This window comes from Odocoileus virginianus, chromosome 29, assembly GCF_023699985.2.
Source record: "Odocoileus virginianus isolate 20LAN1187 ecotype Illinois chromosome 29, Ovbor_1.2, whole genome shotgun sequence".
NCBI lineage: Eukaryota > Metazoa > Chordata > Mammalia > Artiodactyla > Cervidae > Odocoileus > Odocoileus virginianus.
In genome coordinates this window covers 28,939,609-28,963,171 of record NC_069702.1, presented here as the reverse complement: position 1 = coordinate 28,963,171, position 23,563 = coordinate 28,939,609, and the positions used below count along the sequence as shown (strand labels likewise).

Sequence of the window (23,563 nt, the reverse complement as noted above, 5' to 3'; positions counted from 1 at the left end):
GTAAAATAAAGCATCATTTGAATTGAGAAAAGGAGCCCAGTCTATTCAAGGGAATGTAATTCAATAATGTCATAAAGCTATTTCAGGGCAGTAATCTGAATAATATATCCTAGCATGTTAACGTTTTTTCCAGGAAATAGTTTTATCCATTTGCTATCCTCTGAACCAGGGCATGCTGTAATCACTGAGAAGGGAGTCTCATTAGCTTTTTTGTGTGTGAGTAATACAGGGCCACTTACAATGGCTGCATCCTGTGAAATCCAATAAAGGAAATCCCGCAAGGAGCATGGTGGTCATTGTGGAGGATGTCTCTGCACATGTGCTTTAACATGCATGCCACCCCGCTAGCCTGCGCAGAGACCTGAGAAATCTGTTTCTGTGCACATCTTGTAATGACAGTCATTTTTTTCTTTCGAAAAATTTTTCCATTTTTCCTTTCCTTTTGAAGGTGGAAGACACCTTTTGCTTATTATTTTGCTTATTATTATTATTCTTACTATTTATAATAAGTAGCATTACTACCATGTGTCTTTTAAGAAATATGATTATAGCCACTCCCTTTGTATAGAGTTCATGAATTTCTCTATCCACTCTGCTCTTTGCTTGATCTAGTTTAGCTTTCTGTTTGCAGCTGGACTCCTACAAACTGGGTAAATGTTTTCCACATAGAGGACCTTCTTGCCATCCATGTGAAAGCAGATAAACTCTGTTCTTTGGTGACTTAGTTGGATATGTTTATGATTTTCTTAGTGTCTTAACAGGCACTTTGCTTTGCTATCATCTTACATCTGTTCCATTGAGGCTGCCACTCAGTCATATTTACGGGCCACATGGAGATGAATATAATTCCCATTTTACAGTTCAGGGATGGAGCCACATGGATGACGCACTGTCAGTGCAGATTTCTGACTCTGAAGCAAGGCTCTTAGGGAAAATCTAAGGAGACTCCTAGAATGGATTGCAATAAAATGCTTTAGGGTTTCCCCATGAAGACTAATCAAAGCCCTTGATCAATCTGTGCTTTTCTTACCTTGATTTTCACATCTGAGGCAAATAATTATAAAGAGAGCTCTAGCCCTCCATAAAATTAGAATATTTACCCCTTTCTGTTACTCTTAGTTAGTATCTGTTTTATGTTATAAATAATGATCTGCCTGAAAGCAGTTGTTTGTGCCTGATTGTCAAAACTGTAAAAATTCTATTAGAGGAATTGGGATGGAGGTCTTGCCAGTTCAGTTCTGTCTTGTGTAACAGTCTTCCAGTGACTCACTGCTGTTTACTATGTGCAATATGGTTGGTTATGATGGGTTTGTGGTCCTTATGAATTTATTGAGGAAACTACAGTTTAGCCACTTTTTCCAAAGCCACTAAATATGAATAATGGGTTATTTGATTCACCGTTGTTTTAAGAAAAGGGAGTTAGGGATTGGTACATGCAGAGTTTATTTTAGAATGGCTGTGATATATCAGGAAGGAGGAGGGGTGCACATCTCTGAAAAGATGGAGTAGTTTAGGAAGGCTGATTCTTTTTCTGATATTATGCTCTGTTTCTGCCTATAATTATTTTGTGAATATGAGTATAGTCCATTGGTTCTGGACGCAGATCATCTGGTACTGATTTTTGTTGTGGTGAACACTAAAGGCATTCTCCCCAGGCACGATAAGTGAGCACAGCAGAGTGGAAGGGCCTCATGAAGATTCTCAAGACAGCCAGGCACTATTTTAAATTCTGTGACTTGTGTCTAGTTACAAGCGAATACAAAGAACTCAGCAACTTAAATTATGTCCCCCAAGCCAGCAATGTGGACTGTGCCCTTTCAACCACACAAATGTGATGTTTACTCTAATTCGTTAATAAAGAAAAAAAACTTCTGGTTAAAAATAACATTTGTCCATTGACCAAAAAAAAAAAAAAAAAAAACCAACAAAACACTTGAGTCATGAAAGAAGTTTTCAGTACAATATAAAAGCTGAGTTTGGCAAGATGTACTTCTGTCATAAAAGTTGTAACAGCTTTTGCGTCTTGGAGGCTTAAAGAGGAGAGAACATGTTTCAGGCAGAGGGAGCTTGAGTTGTTCTGTGTTGTTAGTTTTCCCAGATCTCTCATCCCCATTTCAACAGAGCACTTCAAATTATAGTCTTCCTAAGGGTCTGCTTTCCTACAGATGAAATTCTTGACCTGAGGTGATGTTTCCTGCTGCTTGTGGGTGTCCAGAGTTCCTCTCTATGCATTTTGAGAAAATGGATTTACTCAGTGTTTCCTGACTGAAGTAATGTGAAAATTGTAACTGATATGTAACTTTTTATTTCTATTTGGCACTTGATGATTTTCTTTATATTTTATATATATATATATGAACAAATATATATGTGTTTTAATAAAAATCACATTACTCAGGAAAGAGGAGTTGTACCTTTATACCTAATATAATGAAAACACTATAGCTCTCATATACTGGTTTTGCTCCTATGATAAATGGTTTTTTTATTGTCACCACTGGTCTGTTACTGCCATTTCTTCTTTGGTGCTATTTAGTAAAGAGCAGAGTAAATATTCGTAGAAAATGTATGCCCTCATCTCATAGGATTTAAGGTGGAGGATCCATTACTCTGTCATCCCTTGGACTATAGCTGCCCATTGTCTGCCAGAATTTATACTTGAGGACTATTAATGACTGAGAGCATTTTCTGCACTCTCTAATAAGACACTATTTTGGCTTTGTTGCCATATAGTTAACCTGATAATTAATTCATGTGTCAGTTGATAAATGTGCATTTCCATATTGTTTATTTATAAATGTAAAATAATCATGATGCAGATACTAGGGAGAGGTAGGAGGATGTAGACAGAGGCTCTGGAAAGGGTTAGATATTGTATAGTGCTTAGATGCTAATATTTGGATGTGTCAGATGCTCAGTTGTGTCTGACCCTTTGAGACCCTTTGGACTGTAGCCCGTCTGGCTCCTCTGTTCACGGGGTTCTCCCAGCAAGAATATTGGAGTGAGTTGCCATTTCCTTCTCCAGAGGATCTTCCTGACCCAGGGATCAAATCTGTGTCTCTTGAGTCTCCTGCATTGACAGGTGGATTCTTTACCACTGTGCCAGCTGGGAAGCCTGAAATAATAAAAAATGACAGGCAAAGGAAATACATTATTTAAAGACGTATTAAGTAAAGCATCCAGGTGTTACACATGTTCTCTTGCTCTACCACATTTGCCCACTTCTGTCTAAAGCTATGCCCTGTTGTCCTGCCTGACAACTGGCCCTTGGTAGACAAGTAAATAGAATTGGGACATATGACAAGTACTGCAGGTGTTTCTTAATGAGATTTCTATTTTACTTTAGTTGTTAAATATTTTTTTCAGGTGTGGCACTCATTCAGTGAGCCATCCCTTCAGAAAAGTGCATTGTACTTTTCTGTCAATAAAAAAAGCTTTTGATAATACTATATGTGGTGGCGTATAATTTAGGTTCAGCTTTGGAAAAAGGCAAGTTCCAGTTAGACAAATTAAAACCCAGTTCTAATAATGACTTCCTTCATACTTGAATGACTTTCGTGCCTGCTGATTGCTTTTGCCCATTTCATCTACTGTGATAACACTTGAAAGCAAGTGCACCGCTCCACTCCAGAACTGGTTTCTAAGCAAATAAATACTGAATGGTTTTATGGTTATTCTGGTATAAACCCTGAGTATTCAGATATTCAGATTTACCTTCTTACATTCTCAATTTGGTTTTTTTTCTTTACTCTTTAGATTAAATTTTATGATGAAAAATGGAATTGTCTTTTTAAGGGCATTTGAGAACAGACCCTAATACCCTGAAGAGTGTTGGCTATCAATAGCCCTTTCTTAACAAAAATATGAATAAATTAGTAAAAAAGAAAATTTTACCAACAAAAGTCCTAAGCCATTCATGGTTTCATAAGATCTTACTTAAGCTTTCTTGTCCCCAGCTAAGTATCCACAACCTCTTTCCCCAGAGTGGCCTATGGAAGTCATAGTTGGATAGCTTTTCTCTGGTGTATAGGTTGTGCAGGTATTATTAAGCAGAATTGTGTGCGGAAAAAAAACAGGAGGTAAAAAGTCCTATCTGTCTTGCTGTTCTTCAGTTGCTTAGTCATGTCCAACGCTTTGTGACCCCGTGGACTGTAGCACAGCGTTCCTCTGTGTCCTATACTACATCCAAGAGTTTGCTCAAACTCATGTTCATTGAGTCCATGATGCCATCCAACCATCTACTCTGTCATTCATTAGGGACAGTCTTTGAGCCCATCCATTACCTTCCTTGAGCCTAGGTTTCTTCACCATTAAATGGGAGTAAGATACGTGTCCTTATAGCAAAGGATAGTAGGAGTTTAAATGATATGTGAGTGTGAAATGCTTTGCAAGCTTTAGAAAGCTGTGCAAACATAGGATGTGATCATTTTTATTGTCCTATTATCTCCATGTTAGGTAAGATATGATCGTAAATAAGCAAGGCAGGGATTTTTCTACTATTGCCTTTTGTCTATTTTTTAATTCATTTACCTCCTGCTCCCTGGTTGAGAGTTGCATCTTTGCCCTTGTGATCAGTGAGGGATTCCTTCCAACATGATAAGGGGTGAACTTGAGTGGAGATAAGCTCGTTACTGCAAGTTTCAGGACCTAAGTACTATGGAACAGTGCATGATCAAGAAAACAAGTTTGGAAAAGAAAATGAGGAATCCTGTAAAAGGATTTTAACTGTGAATGATGTTTTATATTGATTTCTCTCATATTCTTCCTCCTTTACTTTGGTTGTCAGCATGTGGCTTATTGTAGAGGAGTTGGATTTTGCTGACTCCCAGCCACTTCTGAGTAGAAATATTTCTTTAAAATATGGAGAGGATCATTTGTCACCATCAATATTGGGTGAAGAAAAGTCAGAAAAATCAGAGGATGTGCTAAGTCTTCCTAGTTATTGTGCTTAATGGGTTTTCTCTAAAGTTTCTGAAAAGTCAGAAGAAAGAGAAAGAAAATAAAGTTTAGAAAAGAAAGACTTACTCATATAGTGAACCTTTCCTTCTTCATGCAGAAGCTTTTTAGGGTTCCATGCTCAATTCTCCCTTGCTTCCAAATAAAATGAACAACAATTTGTGTTTCACAATAGTGTGGAAGAGTGCCTTTCATATTACCAAGACTATAACCTTTGTTTTAAAGATGAATTCTAGACCTAACCTTTTTATGAATTAGGATTAAACATGTCTCAGTGTTACGTGTATTGAGTTTGATGAAATATGTGTTACAGCCTTTGCTTCTTTCCTCTCCCATTAGGTTCTTATTCATTCTCTTAGGTCCCAAGGGGAAAGCCAAGTCTTACCATGAGATTGGCAGAGCCATTGCCACGTTGATGTCTGATGAGGTAGGGAATCGGGAAGACGGTGATCTGTGAATGTCATTCTTGTGTTCTCATACTGTGAGTTGGCTATCACAATGTATTCAGTTAGAATTATGTAGTTACCAACCTTCTTTAAAACATGAGGGGCAGTCATTTGTGCAAATGAGCTGACATCTGCTTTTAATAGTTTTCAAAAAATAAATTTTGTGTTAGAATAAGTCATATTTTCCTTTCTCTAAACATTTGCATTTCTGAAAACCGAAGTATGTTAAATAGTATTTAAAAGATTCAAGTCCCTGTATTAACATAATCTCTTAAAATGTTTAATATATTCATCCTGCAAATTCAAGTGTTTTGTTTCAGAAATGGGTTTTATAAAAATAATGCATAGTAAAATGCATTTTCCCTTAGGTATCAGAAAGCACCTGTTTTTGTGGTTTGCTTATCTTGTGGGAAGGAATGATACACATACTAAAATGCATTAGCAACCATTGCTGCAAAGTATCTAGCACTTTGGAATTTTGACTGTACTCTCATAATAGCTTAAATGTCGCTACACACATCTTAGACATTTTGAAACTCCAAACTAGTCTCATAGGAGGAGAAATACTAATAGAATATAGGATCACTGATTTCTGCTTTTATGCCTTTCTAGCTTGCTATTTTGCCAAATGTTTTGTTTTTGCTTCATTGCTTGATATGTTAGCTTCTCCATGTGTTGAGTGGAGAATAGAGCATTTAGTTATGGAGGTTCTATTTGGTGATTACTCAGATGGTTGCTTAATTTGGGAACACTGATGAATAGCAATACTGTTTTTTTTTCCTTTGAGGCAACTAAACATCTCAGTGGGTTCTTTTATTTATTTCTGCATATTTATAATTTCTTAATTCTTGCCCTAAGATGTATTGATTAGAAATGCTTTAGGCAAAAAAGAAAAAGAAGAACAAGAAATGCTTTAGGCTGCAAATGACAGAAAATCTGACTTGTTGTGGCTTAAACAATTTAGGGTTTGTTTTGTACACGTGCTAGGAAATTTGGAGGTAAGTAGTTGCTGGAGTTGGTTTACCTTAACTGCTTAATGGTAAATCAAGTACCAAGGCTCTTGCTTTGTGGTCTTAAGATGGCTAGTGCTGTCAACTCCAGTCACACCATCTGTAGCAAAGCAGGAAGGAGGAGGCAGGGTATATTAGCTGTGTCTTTCTTTTTGAACTGGTATTTTAATGCTCCACACACACATTTTTTTTTTTTTCTTTTTTTCTAATCCCATGAGTCAGAACTGCCCATCCTTACCTGCAGGCTAGTCTAAGAAAGTGACTGACTTTCCAGCCTCCATAGTGGGAAGTAGCAAGAGAAAATAAGGCTGTAGACAGTTGTGTCCACTGCAGATGCTATGCTTACACTTTGAATGACCTCCCGTAAACCCCAAAACCCCCACACCATTATGTGTTGTTTGATAGCTTTTACAAATTCTACTGAGGAGAAAAGACTTAGTAGCAATCTTTAAGAATAGCCAAAGGTATCAAACAGGAGCCACCTTCTTCCCTGGAGACTGAAGAATTTGACTTATGAGGTGTGAAAGGCTTGGGTTAGGTATTAAAGACTTTCAGATTATCAGGCACGTTAGAAGAATGGAATGATTGACAAAGAGTATGATACACATCTGGAAGCTCCTGCTTTGGATATTTGCATAAAACACATGGAACACTTGCTGCCTTGGAGGGTTTGGTTATTGGCTTCCTAAAAGACAGACAGATGATCACCTACTTAAAACTCCTTTGCTTTAACTCACATTATTTGTGTGCTTCAGAGCTGCAGAGTTTGAGTGTTAACCAGTCTTAACACTCAGTTTGAACTTTTCCTTCTTGAATTAGAAGCAGTGGTTTGGCCCAGTAGTTTTTATTTCAGGGAATGATTGTGTATTTCTCTAAACTATTTTCATCTGGCTTCCATAGCAACCGTATCAGTAATAGTACATACCAGTGGGAGATGAAAGGCAATGCTATTTTATGGTATTGTTAGGAAAAAATCATATAAAAGAAGCGCAGCTGTTTTCTCATGCCTCTACCTATATTCTTTGGGTTCATAATCTGGATACTGAACTATTTTGGATTAAGCTGAACAGTAGGAAGCATGAGGCTATGGTCACAGTAATGTTAAAATAGATTTTGGATTGCATTCTTCAGCCTCAACATCTGAGGCATGTGGAGAGTTCTCTTGTTGGATCAGCACATCTCTTCTTATTCTTTAGGTGTTCCATGACATTGCTTATAAAGCAAAAGATAGGCAGGACCTGATTGCTGGCATAGATGAGTTCCTAGACGAAGTCATTGTCCTTCCACCTGGGGAATGGGATCCAGCGATCAGGATAGAGCCTCCTAAGAGTCTTCCATCGTCTGACAAAAGGTAAGATGATCAGGCCATTGAGAGTTTTAATCTTTGAGAAGGAGATTTTTTTTTTTTTTTTGGAAGAGGAAAGAGGTTCTGTCTAGTGCCTTAATATTGACAGATTTCCATTCAACTTGAGGTATTATCTCAAATGAATCACACATGTGCCTTTGTTTGACATTTGGTTGACACTGGAAAATGAGCACGTGGTGATATTCTTCAGTGATTACAAATTAGAGATCTCAGATTACAATATTGGAATACACTGTAGAGATTCTTTGGGGATGTTTCTGGGACCCCTATATAGGTGGAAAGATCAGTTTATTCGAGGTGACTCCCTGTAGATTTAAGAGGTTAAGAAATTGGGTGAGATAGTTGAGGGGAAGCCATTTTCTAGAAATCTGTGATTTTCCAGATGAAACAATTTCCCTTTCATACAACATACAGTTTATTCAACTTTTTATTCATCTACTCATGTTTCTTGGCTCTAACTGGAACACTTTAAAGTTGTCTACTTCCCTGGTAAAGAATCTGCTTGGAATGCAAGGAGACCCCGGTTCAATTCATGGGTCAGAAAGATCCCCTGGAGAAGGGATAGTCTATCCACTCCAGTATTCACGGGATTCTCTGGTGGCTCAGATGGTAAAGAATCTGCCTGAAATACGCGAGACCTGGGTTCGATCCCTCAGTTGGGAAGATCCCCTGGAGGAGGGCACGGCAAGCTAGGCCAGTATTCTTGCCTAGAGAATCCCCATGGGCAGAGGAACCAACAGCCCATGGGGTTGCAACGAGTCATAGACACCAGTGAGCGATTAAGCACACACATGATGATGGCAGGAAATAATGATCTTTCTCCCAAAGGGTTTTCGGTCCATCTCTTCATTAGTTAGTGCATGATGTAGCTAAGAGGCAGGTGAATAAAATAAAACTAATCATCTCTTGGGCTCTGTTGTCTTGATTAGAAAGAATATGTACTCAGGTGGAGAGAATGTTCAGATGAATGGGGACACACCCCACGATGGAGGCCATGGAGGAGGAGGACATGCAGATTGTGAGGAATTGCAGCGCACTGGAAGGTAACTGATGGATTCTTCTGTCGTTCATGATGAGGTTCCCTTCTGGTCTGAATTCCCCTTAATCTTTCTATCAGTGCTTTGCTCACTGGTTTGTATGTTTGGTCAGCCAACACAAGTTTATGGTGTATATATCAGTCACAGGTGCTTGGGCTGCAGCAGTGAACGAATGGAAAACCTGTCTTACTGTGTAGTGGTGGGAGACAAACAATGAGCAAATAACGAAATGTGAATCTGATTGTGCGGGGCAAAGTAAAGCGGAAGTAGGGAGTTTTGCAACAGGTGAAAGGTACTAGGTAATACCATTTTACATAGTGTGGTCTGTACGGGAAGGCCATAAAGGGAATTGCAGCATTTGAGGAAAGTCCTGAAGAAGTGGGGAGGCAGATCCTAGGGTTGGGAAGGGGAATGGAGAGCAGCAGGGTGCCTAGTGGGTGCTGGGTTGGCACAGAGGCCAGTGTGATGGTGATGGCATGAGTGAGAGCTGTTACGGAGAGAGACGGGGGGTGGTGTGGCAGAAAGGCCAGTCTCCCCTGCCTCCTTGACTTTCTTGATTTCATCTCTTCCTGATACATTTACTCAGAAATGTACCCATATTACAGAACAGAGTACAGAGTCACAGAACATGTACAGAGTTACATGTTACAGAAATGAGTGACTGCCAGGCCACCATCTCCTCGACCTGCAGTGGGGTTTCTCAGGAAGCTTTGGCTAAATCTCTTTTTATTAGAATTATGCCTGAACTATTATGTTCTCCATTTCAATCTGAGTTAACTACAGTTTTAAGTAGGATACTCATTTATGAAGATATGACTTTTTAAAAAACACTTCAGATTTTTGAAAACACAGAGGTATGTCATTTTAACAGACAATTGAATCTGAATGAAATGACTTTCTTTTCTTCCTCCAGTGACCCACTTGGGCTTGTTTCCCAAATGAAGAGGATGTTATTTCTCTCCTCTTCCTTCTTAAAGACTAGAGAACAGAACCTTCTCTCTCCCCCATTTTTTCCCTGAATAGTTCTTTACAAACTATTCCCATTAGAACTATCCTTTTCCTTTTCTATAGATACAATTTCTGAGATTTAACTTCTTTATTTAATCAGACTGTAATCTTTGATATTTTAACTTTCCTAAGTGCATTGCATGTCTGCAGTATGTCTGCTGCCATGTAATATGTCTGCACATAGCAAGAAAACTGAAGCAGGGCATTGAATGCAGCTAAGACAGTTAGACAGACACACAATCCTGAGAATATGTGAGAACCATGAGTGGAGGATCAAGACTTCCAAGGGTTGTAGAGCTCAGAGAGGACATCAAAGGCAGAAGGCACAACGTGGGGAAAGCTGAGTGAGGTTTGGTTGAGGGAGTGAGCTGACACGTGACAGGCAGCTGACCTGCATGTGGACATGAGGAGGCTCAGCTTGCTACGCTCCTCCGTGACACATCTGCATGGCTCTCTCCCTTCATTCTTTCCAATCCTCACCCCAAAGTCACGGGTTAGGAGTCCTGTTCTGGCCACTCTGATATTTCAGCCATAGCAACTCTAGCATATAACCCAGATCCCCACTTAATTTTTACTTTGATTTTCAGCCCCATGCATTTTACTTATTTTGTTCACCTCACTCAGAAAATAACTCCATGAGGGTGGGTGTTTTTTTCCTGTGTTATTCACTGCTGTATTGCCAACATTCAGAATAGTGCTGGGCCTATCCCAAATGACCAATACACGTTTGTGGAATGAGTGAATGAATGAATGAATGAATGAGGCTGGGATGGAAGTTCTGACAAGATTAGAAAGGGCCTTATATGATTGGCTCACACGTTGGGATGTTTTCCTTTAGACAATGACACCAAATTCATCTACCCAATTCACTCTCATCTAAAGACCAACAGTCTAGGGAATGTGACTGCCTAATTTGGTGATCAATACAGAAGAAACTGTATTCCTTTACAGTTTTCTGATTTTATCTTAAGGGCTGAAATAGTATCTTGCTGATTGAAACACTTTAAATACACCTTCTCTGTGATTAAATAAGTTATCTCTTGGTTCATTGCATGATACTTTATTTTACATTGTCACGTTTGCTTTTTCCCTACCCAGGTTCTGTGGTGGATTAATTAAGGACATAAAGAGGAAAGCACCATTTTTTGCCAGTGATTTTTATGATGCTTTAAATATTCAGGCTCTTTCAGCAATTCTCTTCATTTATCTGGCAACTGTAACTAATGCTATCACTTTTGGAGGACTGCTTGGGGATGCCACTGACAACATGCAGGTGGGTTTGGTTTGGGAAGACACAAATAGTACAGCCAGATTGCCTTCCTCACCCCTACAGCTCAGCGAGAAGCAGATGGCCTTTCAGTTACTCAGCGTGATTTTCTTTCTTTTGCTGGATGCTGCATTTTACTTTGCTTCTGGTCTGCTGCTGTATTTCCAGCATTTTAGTAGTTACAAAAATAGCTCGATGAAATCTGGCTTGAGTCACAAGTGGGGAAAAGAAGGGAAGGAAATGAGGATATATAGCTCTATTTGGGCAAAAGCAGATCAGCTGCTTTAATTTTGTGTCGGGTATAAGGTTTCGATCTTCTATTACCTTGAATGTATGGACCACACTGTTAAACTTGATGTATCAAGTTTTGGGGGAATGCCTGGTTAGCTTCCTTTTACATGTGAGCAGACGATGGGTGTTTTGCTCAAGACTGAATTTGTATCTTTGTGAGAAGAACTCAGCTTTAAGGATAAAAGCTATGAGTTGGTTTTCCTATTCTTGGATCTGCCTCTCATTAAGCCATTAAGACTCTAGCTTATTTTTTTGGTTGCTTTGCAGGTGGCATTTGCCCTTCTTTTGTAGCCATAATAGGGAAGTTTTAGTGATAGAAAGATATTTTTAATTCCCATAATCAGAAAGATATGTACAAAACCTCTTTTAGTTGATCCAATCATTATGGAAAAAAATAGGCATTGTGCTAGTTGCTGAGTACAGAGTAGTGAGTGAAGCTGAAAAGAACCAGATTCAAGCCCTTTTCAAACACTGTTCTTCTGTGTTACTACTTATTACTGTTTAACCTATGTGACATTAATAAGTGCTGCCAACCAGCTTATTTGAAATAATAGAGCTGCTTCCAAAGGATTGCTTTCCTTCTACATCTGTTTTCTCCCCTGGGCACATTTCATGTTTTAGATTTCTGCTTAAACACAAAATTAATATGGAGAAGCTCTGTGACACCTGTGTTGACCCAAGTAAAAAGGGAGACATTGCTTTAAGCAATTAATTTCACTTGTTCAGAGCACTTTCATCTTTAGTCTGTATCTATTACTGCATAGCATGTTATCCCCAAATCTGAGGCTTCAAACAACCATTTTTTCCTTTTCTCTCATGGTTTTGGTGGTTGATGGACTCTGGTGGCTGATTCCCTTTGGTCCTTGTAGACTTACAGTGTTTTGGCAGCTGAGTTTGGAGTTGCCTGAGGGCTTCTTTCCTCACGTGACTGCTGGTGGGGCTGGGGGCTCCCCCTGTGACTGTTCCAAGGCTGGCTCGGGTTTTCTCACAGCTGGGCACTGTGATGCCTCCCGTGACCTGCTGCTCCTTTGAAAGGGGGCAGTTGCCACTTGGCTTTCCTTGTTGCCATGTGAATATGCACTCATTATTCATTTTCTGATTTTCAATTCTTAAGTGAAATCTGGTGATTCTGAAATATTGGCTTCTGAAATATTGGCCAGTGATTAACATTTTATTTTTTTTTTTAACATTTAAAAAATTACATTGTGCTGGCCAGAAAGCACTTAGCTGTGTATTCCCAAGTATGGGGAATAGAAGCCAAGCATGATGAAGTATACAAAGAGAGTGTCTTCCCCTTTTTCCTCATTCATAGACAAAAATGAGTAAATGTAACAGTAAGTCAGTAATGATATTTCTACAAAATCTGTTCTGAATTCAAATTGCATGGTATTTCTTCATCTAAATGAAAGTCTAATGATAATTAAAATACATCATTCAAAAGAACAAAGTGGGGGAAAAGGCACTGGGGAAGTACCCTGAGGCTAACACGAAGAAGATAATACAGGCAACCTCGTGTTAAGTGAAGGACAGGGAAGCCTGGCATGCTGCAATCCATGGGGTCGCAAAGAGTTGGACACAACTGAGCGACGGAACAATATTTTAAGAAAAATCACAGAAAGCTGTGATTTTGAAAGGGCAACAAGAGCAAAACCTCCTTCTGTCTTGCACAATATAGCGAGACCTTCTGGTGAAGATAATTTTTCAACATTTTTTTTTTAATGTTCTTATTGAGATGGAGACATAATGACACTTCCTATGTGTTAGCCTTTTGCTTTTTAAGCTGAATAGAACTCTTCAACTTCATGAGACTTAGCTTAATAAAGTTGCATCAGAGAGAGAAATCTGTTCAAGTCTACTGTTGATCCCTCCTGGTACATTATTTTGCATATGAGCGAGTTCTGTAAAGATTCAGTTGTGTAACATACGTAGTTACTGTGGGTTTTTCCCCTGTGACAAGTGTTATAGGAAAGGCCTTGCTGGTGGAGTAAGCTGTTTTCTGGATTCTAAAGATTTTGGGAGAAATGCCAATGCTTTCAGTGTCCATTAAAATGACCATTTGCTGGATGTTACTTCTGGGAGTTGACTTAATCAAGTATCTAATTGAAACCAAATTATGAGGATAATTTGTCAGACATAATGGACCATTGTATCAGTAAATTATGTAACCTCCATTGATAGTTTCACTGAAACGGAATTTGTTTTTTTAAAACTTTTTCTGAATAAAAATAGTGTTGGATATATTTAACACTCATATATACATATATTTAGTCTTCATGTCATTTCTGAAGACTTTTGTTTTAAGAAATATGTTGATGAAATACTGCAATTTGGTACTTTCAGTGGGTGGCAGAAACATTGAAAAACAGGGATTAAAAAATTAATGATCATTAATAAATATTTCTTGAACAGAATGCTTTCTTATCAATTTCTTTCGGGTGGAATGTTGCTGTTAGTAAATGAGTTCATAAATTCAGTGGGTTTTTTTTATATAATATGTGTAAATATAGTTTGACTAGGGCGTGCACACGCATACCCAACTCAATAGTTACATAGTAATTTTACATATCCTAGAATTTAAATATGGAAAAATTTTGCTTAGAGTCATCTAATTAGGTTTTCTTGCAGTGGTAGATGACTTAGATGGGTGTATCTATTGGTTTTATCTATTTTGAAGACCAGGGAATAAGGTGAATTTAATATGTTGACGACTGTCTCAAAACTGAAAGGGTATATTCTTTAACATACAGAGGTTTTTTTTGCAATATGAACATTGGGGTGCATGCATCTTTTTGGAACTACATTTTTTTTCGCTAAATATATGCCCAGGAGTGGGATTGCTGGATCATATGTCAACTCTGTTCCTAATTTTTTGAGGAACCTGCATACTGTTTTCCACAGTGCCACACAGTTTACATTCCCACTAACAGTGTAAGAGGGTTCCATTTTCTCCATACCCTTTCTACTATTTGTTATTTGTAGACTTTTTAAATGATAGCCATTCTGACCAGTGTGAAGTGAAGCTCTCATTGTAGTTTTGGTTTGCATTTCTTTAATAATTAGTGATGTTGACCATCGCTTCGTGTGCCTGTTGGCCATCTTATAACATACAGAGGTCTTGATGCTCTGGCAGTAAATGTCTTCTTGACTTGGCATCAGGAAAAGAAAATACTTTGTGGATTTGGTGTCAAGGCCCAGATTATCTTACCAGTCTAAGGCAGACATTGATACATTCCTTTGTGAATATTTATTGTGTGTCTAATGTGTTCCAGGCATTATTTTAAGTGCTGGGGATACAGATAACATGACCAAAGTAGCTAAGAATCCCTATTCTGATGGAATTTGCGATCTACAGTTGATAAAGCAATCTTTTTTATGCCCCCCAGAGATACCAGTAGTGGTCTTTAGTGGACTTATTTAAAGGGGTGAAATCTTCTTTCTTCACTAAACTTTCTAAACACTAGATCAGGGCTGAGCAGAAAAGCATTGGCACAGCCTGAGATAATCTTCAGTTATATCACATGCCTTCATAAATGTGGCAGTGGGTTATTCACAAAAGCACAGGCAGCTCAAATGAGTCAACCGGGTACAGTGTCCTTGCTTTTAGAGGCGGGCAGCTGAGAGACGTTCACGTAGGACCTTTATTGTGAGGCTACAAATAGACATGGATGCTGGGCAGAAGCATGTTGTGAAAACACGAATGAGTCACCCACACTGGTGTTGTTGAAGCAAACTCTTCTGCCAACTTCTCTTCAGGAGGTCTTGCCTACTCAATGACAAGAATTTACATTTAAGCATTCATTTCAGAGCAGAAATATATAGATATATGCATATATATGTAATTAGTATTCACACACATTCTCAGTTATATAAATTCAATAATCACACACATATATGTAATGATATAAATACCACATTATGTGTGTGTGTGTTTGTGTATATACATATGCACACACCTATTTTGAAGCAAATCTTGGGAGGCATATGGATCATTTCCCATGGAACTGTTCAGAATAAATCAGTTGAGGCTCCAGAGGCTCCAGTCAGTTCTGTTCAGTCATTTAGTCATGCCCAACTCTTTGTGACCCCTTGGACTGCAGCACACCAGGCTTTCCTGTCCATCACCAACTCCTGGAATTTACTCAAACTCATGTCCATTGAGTCGATGATGCCATCCAACCATCTCATCCTCTGTCGGCCTCTTCTCCTCCCACCTTCAATCTTTTCCAGCATCGGGGTCTTTTCAAATGAATCAGTTCTTCACATTAGGTGGCCAAAGTATTGGAATTTCAGCTTCAGCATCAGTCCTTCCAATGAATGTTCAGTACTGATTTCCTTTAGGATGGACTGGTTGGATCTCTTTGCAGTCCAAGGGACTCTCAAGAATCTACTCCAACACCACAGTTCAAAAGCATCAATTCTTCAGCGCTCAGCTTTCTTTATAGTCCAACTCTCAACATCCATATGTGACCACTGGAAGAACCATAGCTTTGACAAGGTGCACCTTTGTTGGCAAAGTAATGTCTCTGCTTTTTAATATGCTGTCTAGGTTGTCATAGCTTTTCTTCCAAGGAGTAAGCATCTTTTAATTTCATGGCTGTAGTCACCATCTGCAGTGATTTTGGATCCCAGGAAAATAAAGTCTCTCAGTGTTTCCATTATTTCCTCATCTATTTGCCATGAAGTGATGGGACCAGATGCCATGATGATCTTAGTTTTCTGAATGTTGAGTTTTAAGCCAACTTTTTCACTCTCCTTTTTCACTTTCATCAAAAGGCTCTTTAGTTCTTCGTTGCTTTCTGTGGGTTGTGTCATCTGCATATCTGAGGTTATTTATATTTATCCCAGCAGTCTTGATTCCAGCTTGTTCTTCATCCAGCCTGGCATTTCACATGTAAATTAAATAAGCGGTGTGACAATATACAGCTTTGACATATCCTTTCCTAATTTGGAACCAGTCTGTTGTTCCATGTCCAGTTAACTGCTGCTTCTTGACCTGCATACAGATGTCTCAGGAGGCAGGTCAGGTGTTCTCATATTCCCATCTCTTGAAGAATTTTCCACAGTTTGTTGTGATCCCTTGTGGCTCAGCTGGTAAAGAATCTGCCTGTAATGCAGGAGACCTGGGTTCGACCCCTGGGTTGGGAAGATGCATTGGAGAAGGGAAAGGCTACCCACTCCAGTATTCTGGCCTAGAGAATTCCATGGACTGTATAGTCCATGGTGTCACAAAGAGTCGGACATGACTGAGCAACTTTCGCTTTCACTTTCTCTTAGTCAAAGGCTTTGGTGTAGTCAATAAAGCAGAAATAGATGTTTTTCTGGAACTTTCTCCAGATATAATCAAATTATAATGGCAGCATAGATAGCTGTATGAATTCTCCAGCTTGCCACATACATTTGAGCCATCATGCTTCTCTGAGAGGATTCTGAGGCTTCCAGAGTGGGTGTGCATGGATTTCTTAAGTGTAGGCAATTAAAGTTTAGCCTGGGCTTCTGGGAGTAACTGAACTGCTTTGCCAAGAGTTGACCTTATGTTCTTCTGGGATCTAGCCCTGGCTTGTTTCCTGTTCTTAAGCAACAAAGTACTAGAGCTTTGGCTTTCTGAGGTCCAAGAATATGCAGTGCTCTCATTGCCCTTTTCAGTAAGCGCCGCTGTAATAATGCTCTATTCCCCTTGCCATGAAGTGGAAGTGTGTTAGTCCGTCCGTCATGTCTGACACTTTGTGACCCCATGGACTGTAGTCCACCAGGCTCCTATATCCATGGAATTCTCTAGGCAAGAATACTGGAGTGGGTAGCCATTCCCTTCTCCAGGGGATCTTCCCAGCCAAGGGATCCAACCCGTGTATTCTGCATTGCAGGCAAATTCTTTACCATCTGAGGGAAGCCCTCCCCTGCCATGAGGATGCATACATGCTCAGTTATGTCCAACTCTTTGCAGCCCTATGAACTGTAGCCTGTCAGACTCCTCTGTCCATAGGATTTTCCAGGCAAGAATACTAAAGTGAAAGTGAAGTTGCTCAGTTGTGTCCGACTTTTTGTGACCCCATGGACTGTAGCCCACCAGACTCCTCCATCCATGGAATTTTCTGGGCAAGAGTAACGGAGTGGGTTGCCGTTTCCTTCTCCAGGGGATCTTCCCAACTCAGGGATCGAACCTGGGTCTCCCGCATCTCAGGCAGATGCTTTCCTGTCTGAACCACCAGGGAATCACGAATACTGGAGTGGGTTGCAGTTTCCTCCTCCAGGGGATCTTCCTGACCCCAGACTGAATTCATGTCTCCTGCATTGGCAGGTGGATTCTTTACCACTGAGCCCTGCCATACTGTTAAGTAAAAATAAGGGCTTTTACCTTCACTATCCTAAAAACATGTCCTTTCCACAACTAAAGTCTCTTATGACCATGCATGTGAACTCATTGCATTAGATTTATATTCTTGGCTGCCAAGTGGGTATACTGTTCTATTAATTAAATTGTTAAATGTCGATTTAACAAATATTTATGGATAGGTTAGTCTATGGGTAAGATATTGATATAAGGGACACTGTTTTGATACTGTGTGGCAAGTCTTTGTTATTTAAAAGCTGTCCTTCTTAGCTTTATGGAACACAGAGAAGTGCTTTCTTTTAAATCAACTGTTGTTGGTTATGAATGACTGAGTACAGTCTAGAGTGAAGACTGAGTGAAGAAAGTCATTTAAATTTTTTTCAAGAATAAATATAAAAAAAAAGAATAAATATAATCCTATTTTCACAAACCTTTTAGTAAAAGAAGACAGATTTTTAGGATTTTAGAATTTGTTGAATTTTGTGATATTTATGGAGCCTAACAGCACATTTTAAGGGAACTTGTTTCATAATAAGGAACATTTATAAATATAAATTTGGCATCTCCAACTTTGAGGCTTTATTTTAACATACTGCTATGCTGAGAATATTGGATCAATCTGCTTAAGTTGGAAATGTATCATTTCTTACTCATATATGATGTTCCTCAATAAGATAGACACTTCTTTACAAAGCATCATGCACAATTTGTAACAGCAGGATTAAAGCAACTGATAATTACTGCATGAAGACTATATAATTTCATCTTCCCTGAATGTTAAGGTGACGTGTTAATCTGCACCAAAAACATATTCCAGTTTGGGCAGGGTTGTCTGTTGGAATGATCCAATTAGGATGTGTTGGTAAGAAAACAATAAGTGTGTATTCAGTTACAAAGTAAAGGGTACTGCACTGTTTTCTTGCCTCCAGGGTATACTGGTCATTCCTTTTCCCTGGAAGAAACTTTAACTTTAGATAATTTGCTTTATTTTATGTATAAGTTTTGAATGAAACCTGTTTGAAGTTTGGTTTTTTTTGTTTTATCAAATTCCATTTAGCAGAAACCTATTTGGTGATTTTTTTCATGTGAATGACCTCTGTCAACTCTATTTTCTTGGTGGTCAGAAAATGATGGTCATTTGAGCAGCGGTGAAGATCCCAAACAATGCTAAATTCTAAAAAATATTTTGTATTTAGCTTGAAATCATTTTGAAATAGCTTTGTTGTGAATAAGATAAAATTAAGCATTGTATGAAATTCAAATAGTATAGAAACACTGCATAGAAGATCGTTTTGCCCTTAAAGCCATGACTCAGGAATAACCATTATTAACCTGTTCATGAATGTCTTTCTGTGTGTCTTGCAATGCTTGTGTAAACAGATCACTGTACAGGATTTTCTGTAAATGAGATCATATATGCGATTATCTATGAAACTAGCATTTCAAGAAAATCTTTCCACCTCAATGTGGGTCTTGAACACAGTATTTTTAATGGCTGCATTTCTTTATACACATGGTGTACGTGCTGTGATTTGCTTAATAAATTCTCTTTTAGTGGACTTTTAGGTTTTTTTTCAGCCTTTTCATTTGTAAACAGTCTTGGTGCTAAACTCCACTTTCCTTCTTTGTTGTTACCTCTTTAGCTAAATTTTTAGCAGAATGTGATGGTAGTATATACTTATTTTATTTTTGATATTGATTTCAGATTACACTCCACAAAGGTATACTGATTTAAACTTCTACCAGTAATGAACAAGAGAGCTGGCTTGCTCAGTTTCTTGCAAAAACAGGATTTGTCTCATATTCTCATTTTTGTCATTCTGTGGCTTAAAAATGACGGCTCATTTTTATTCCATTTACATTTCTTTGATTTTTACTGAGAGGTAACATCCTTGCATACTTATTGCTTACTTATGTGATGGATCATTTTTATTCCATTAACATTTCTTTGATTTTTAGTGAGAGGTTAACATCCTTGCGTACTTATTGCTTACCTGTGTGTCTTTATATTTGTACACTTGGGATATTTCTCTTTGGGGCATTCATTTTTTCTCATTGACTTATAAGAACTCTTTGTATAATAAGGAGATTTTCCCTTTGCTTGTCAGAAGTATCACAAATATATTTTTCCTAGATCTGCTATATGTCTTTTAATCTTATTTATGATTTTTTTTTGCTGTAAAGACCTCAATTCTTATGTAGTCAAAAATCTTCAGTCTTTTATAGTTTCTTATATTCATGATATATTTAGAGAAGTTTTCCCACCCCAAGATTAGAAAAATATTTACCCACATATCTTAGTTCTTTTATGTTTTCATTTACATTTTTCATCCATCTGGACTTAATTTTTGTGTAAGGTTATACTGGTATTTGATGTTTGGACACTTCAGAGCATATGGATACATATTCATAGCTCTTCAAACAAAACAATATTGTAAAGCCTCCCTTTCTTGCTATCCATTCTATTGGACTTGGAACTGAAGCTCTTTAGTAGAGATTTTGGCTCATGCTTTTCTTCAAGCAGAGAGATAATTTGTTTTTCAAGTCTTGCCTTCTTTTTTCTGTTCCTGCTGGGCAGTGTAAACAGAAATCCTGTTTATTACGACAAAGCAATTTTAGGCAGAGATGGCGCACTAAGGATTTGGCAGCTGTGATCTGTCAGGAGAGAAATCACTGATTTATAGTCTGTAGCTACACAGGTGAAGTAAAAAATGAGGGTTGTATATCCAGTCTTCCTTCCTAGTGTAGATGAATGGTCTGTGTAACTGCTGGTTATTAACCATGCTAGCAGGTAGTTCTTGTTTTGATAGAAGAAGGAAGATTGCCTGAATGGGTGCACCTCAGATTTGGACCATATAAAAATCAGTTTGGAAACTTTGAAAACCTATGGATTCCTGAGACCTGATCTTTGGAGATCCTGATTTAGTTGTTCAAAGTGAAAATGTGTTTAGTTGCTCAGTCGTGTCTGACTCTTTTGCAACCCTATGCAAAAGCCCGTCAGGCTCTGTCCATGGGATTCTCCAGCAAGAATACTGGAGTGGGTTGCCATTTCTTCTCCTTCTCCAGGGGATCTTTCCCGCATGTGTCTCCTGCACTCATGCACTGACAGGCAGATTCTTTCCCGCAAAGCCACCCGGGAAGCCCAAAGTGGAAATAAAAATTCAGTATTTCTTTTCCCTAAAAAACAAAAAACAAACAAAAAAACAATCCTCCCAGATATCTTTCATGTGACTCAAATTTGATTAGGTACTTACTTGCATCATCTCATCACTTATTTTTGATCTTGTGGCTTTATGTTGGGGATCTGATACCAAACTCCTGCAGGTAAGTCAGGTTTGTTTGCTTATTTCCAGTGGCCATGTTTAAAAGTCATTAGGATGCATTGTTTTTCTTGGTTAAATTTCAGATTCAAATGCTAGAGAAGTTTAATTTTATTGATCAACATTCTACACAGTTTCAATAGATTACAACCAACACAGGCTGAAATTTCTTTTTATGGTTAGTAGACATTTTTTTTTAAGTCTTGAAATCTAACAATAATGTTGGTGAATATTTTAGCATTTATTGCCCCCTAAATATTCTTTTCTCATTTTATTTGGTTGATAATTGTCAAAGAGACAAAAAATCTTTTGTTTTTTAAGGCAGTTTGGGGTTAATTATTAATCCAAGTAATACATTTCTTAATAAAAAGGACAAAAAACAACAAAGGTCATTCTCTAGTGTTATATGAAGATATTAAATGTACTAAATTGCAATAAAGTCAAAGTTGACAGCATAAATGTTGAATGTTTTGTCCTTGAATGCATTTGCTTTGTGTTAGCCATGACAGGTTTGATGGCCTTATCACAAGTAGCTCACAGACAAAAAGCTGGTGCTACCAATTGTAGTTGGATTTTTTTTCTAAAGAATCTTGCTCCTATGGTGAGATTTCTTCCTTTTTTTCATGTTCGTATCACTCTTTAAATGCTTATTTATGTGTAATTAGAGGGTAATTGCTTTATAGTACTGTGTTGGTTTCTGCCACACATCAACATGAATCAGCCATAGGTATACATATGCCCCCTCCCTCTTGAACCTCCCTCCCTCAAATTTCTTTTATGCTTGATCTTTCTGAGACTTCAGGTGACTTTCTTGGCCCTTCTATAAAACAAGGACCATCTTTGGTTTAACGTTATACCCTCATGTGAGCAGAAAAATGTTCACACATTGTTTTACACGTGGATTTTGACTTCATTGTTATAAAGGGAAATAAGCCATTTTGTTTTATTATGGTTGATTCTGTATGTTTGATACTCAGTCAGTCAGTCACTCAGTCGTGTCCGACTCTTTGCGACCCCATGAATCGCAGCACGCCAGGCCTCCCTGTCCATCACCAACTCCCAGAGTTTACTCAAACTCATGCCCATCGAGTCAGTGATGCCATCCAGCCATCTCATCCTCTGTCGTCCCCTTCTCCTCCTGCCGTCAATCCCTCCCAGCATCAGAGTCTTTTCCAATGAGTCAACTCTTCTCATGAGGTGGCCAAAGTATTGGAGTTTCAGCTTCAGCATCAGTCCCTCCAATGAACACCCTACAAGGAGTGAAAAGAAGCAACATCGGTGGCTGTAACATTGCTGTCTAAGGCTTCTGTGGATTCCAGGTGGCGCTAGTGGTAGACTCCACTTGCCAATGTAGGAGACACAGAGAGCTGTTTGATCCCTGGGAAGATGCCCTGGAGTAGGACGTGACAACTCACTCCAGTACGCTTGCCTGTAAAATTCCACGGACAGAGGAGCCTGGAGGGTTACAGTGCCTGGGATCGCAGAGCTGGACGTGACTGAACAGCACACCTGAAGCCGGGGAAACACTGAGAATCTAGAGGCCTTTGCCCCCTTTTCGTCTGAGGACCAATCTTCATGTTTTCCTCTCACTCCTATTGACTGTCACACTCCATCTCCTTCCTCTGTTGAAGGAGAGAGAAGTAATTGAGGCAGGCTGGGAAGAAGGAGACGGGAAGCAGGAAGAAAAGAAAACCAGCATCTTATCGTCTTTCTGCTTTATTCTTAGCTTTTTATATGGTATGATCATATTCAGTTCCATACATGACCACTGGAAAAACCATAGCCTTGATCAGACGAACCTTTGTTGGCAAAGTAATGTCTCTGCTTTTTTCATATGCTGTCTAGGTTGGTCATAACTTTCCTTCCAAGGAGTAAGCGTCTTTTAATTTCATGGCTGCAGTCACCATCCACAGTGATTTTAGAGCCCCCAAAAATAAAGTCTGACACTGTTTCCACTGTCTCCCCATCTATTTCCCATGAGGTGATGGGACCAGATGCTATGATCTTAGGTTTCTGAATGTTAAGCTTTAAGCCAACTTTTTCACTCTCCTCTTTCACTTTCATTAAGAGGCTTTTTAGTTCCTCTTCACTCTGGATGTGAGAGTTGGACTGTGAAGAAAGCTGAGCGCCGAAAAATTGATGCTTTTGAACTGTGGTGTTGGAGAAGACTTGAGAGTCCCTTGGACTGCAAGGAGATTCAACCAGTCCATCCTAAAGGAGATCAGTCCTGGGTGTTCATTGGAAGGACTGATATTGAAGCTGAAACTCCAATACTTTGGCCACCTCATGTGAAGAGTTGACTCATTGGAAAAGACCCTGATGCTGGGAGGGATTGCGGGCAGGAGGAGAAGGGGACGACAGAGGATGAGATGGCTGGATGGCATCACTGACTCGATGGGCATGAGTTTAAGTAAACTCTGGGAGTTGGTGATGGACAGGGAGGCCTGGCATGCTGCGATTCATGGGGTCGCAAAGAGTCAGACAACTGAGTGACTGAACTGAACTGAACTGAACTGATCATATTCAGTCCAAAT

The 23,563-nt window shown here is 38.9% G+C and overlaps 1 protein-coding gene across 6 annotated transcripts in view; it reads left to right on the top strand.

Annotated features, from left to right (window-relative positions):
- SLC4A4 (solute carrier family 4 member 4) overlaps nt 1–23,563 on the top strand; it is a 422,503-nt gene that overhangs the window by 310,767 nt on the left and 88,173 nt on the right. For all 6 annotated transcript variants that reach the window (XM_070458312.1, XM_070458313.1, XM_070458310.1 and 3 more), the window contains exons 9-12: nt 5,296–5,383; nt 7,609–7,763; nt 8,708–8,821; nt 10,922–11,096. In XM_070458312.1, coding sequence (XP_070314413.1) covers nt 5,296–5,383; nt 7,609–7,763; nt 8,708–8,821; nt 10,922–11,096 — 532 coding nt within the window. The remainder of the gene's footprint in view (nt 1–5,295; nt 5,384–7,608; nt 7,764–8,707; nt 8,822–10,921; nt 11,097–23,563) is intronic.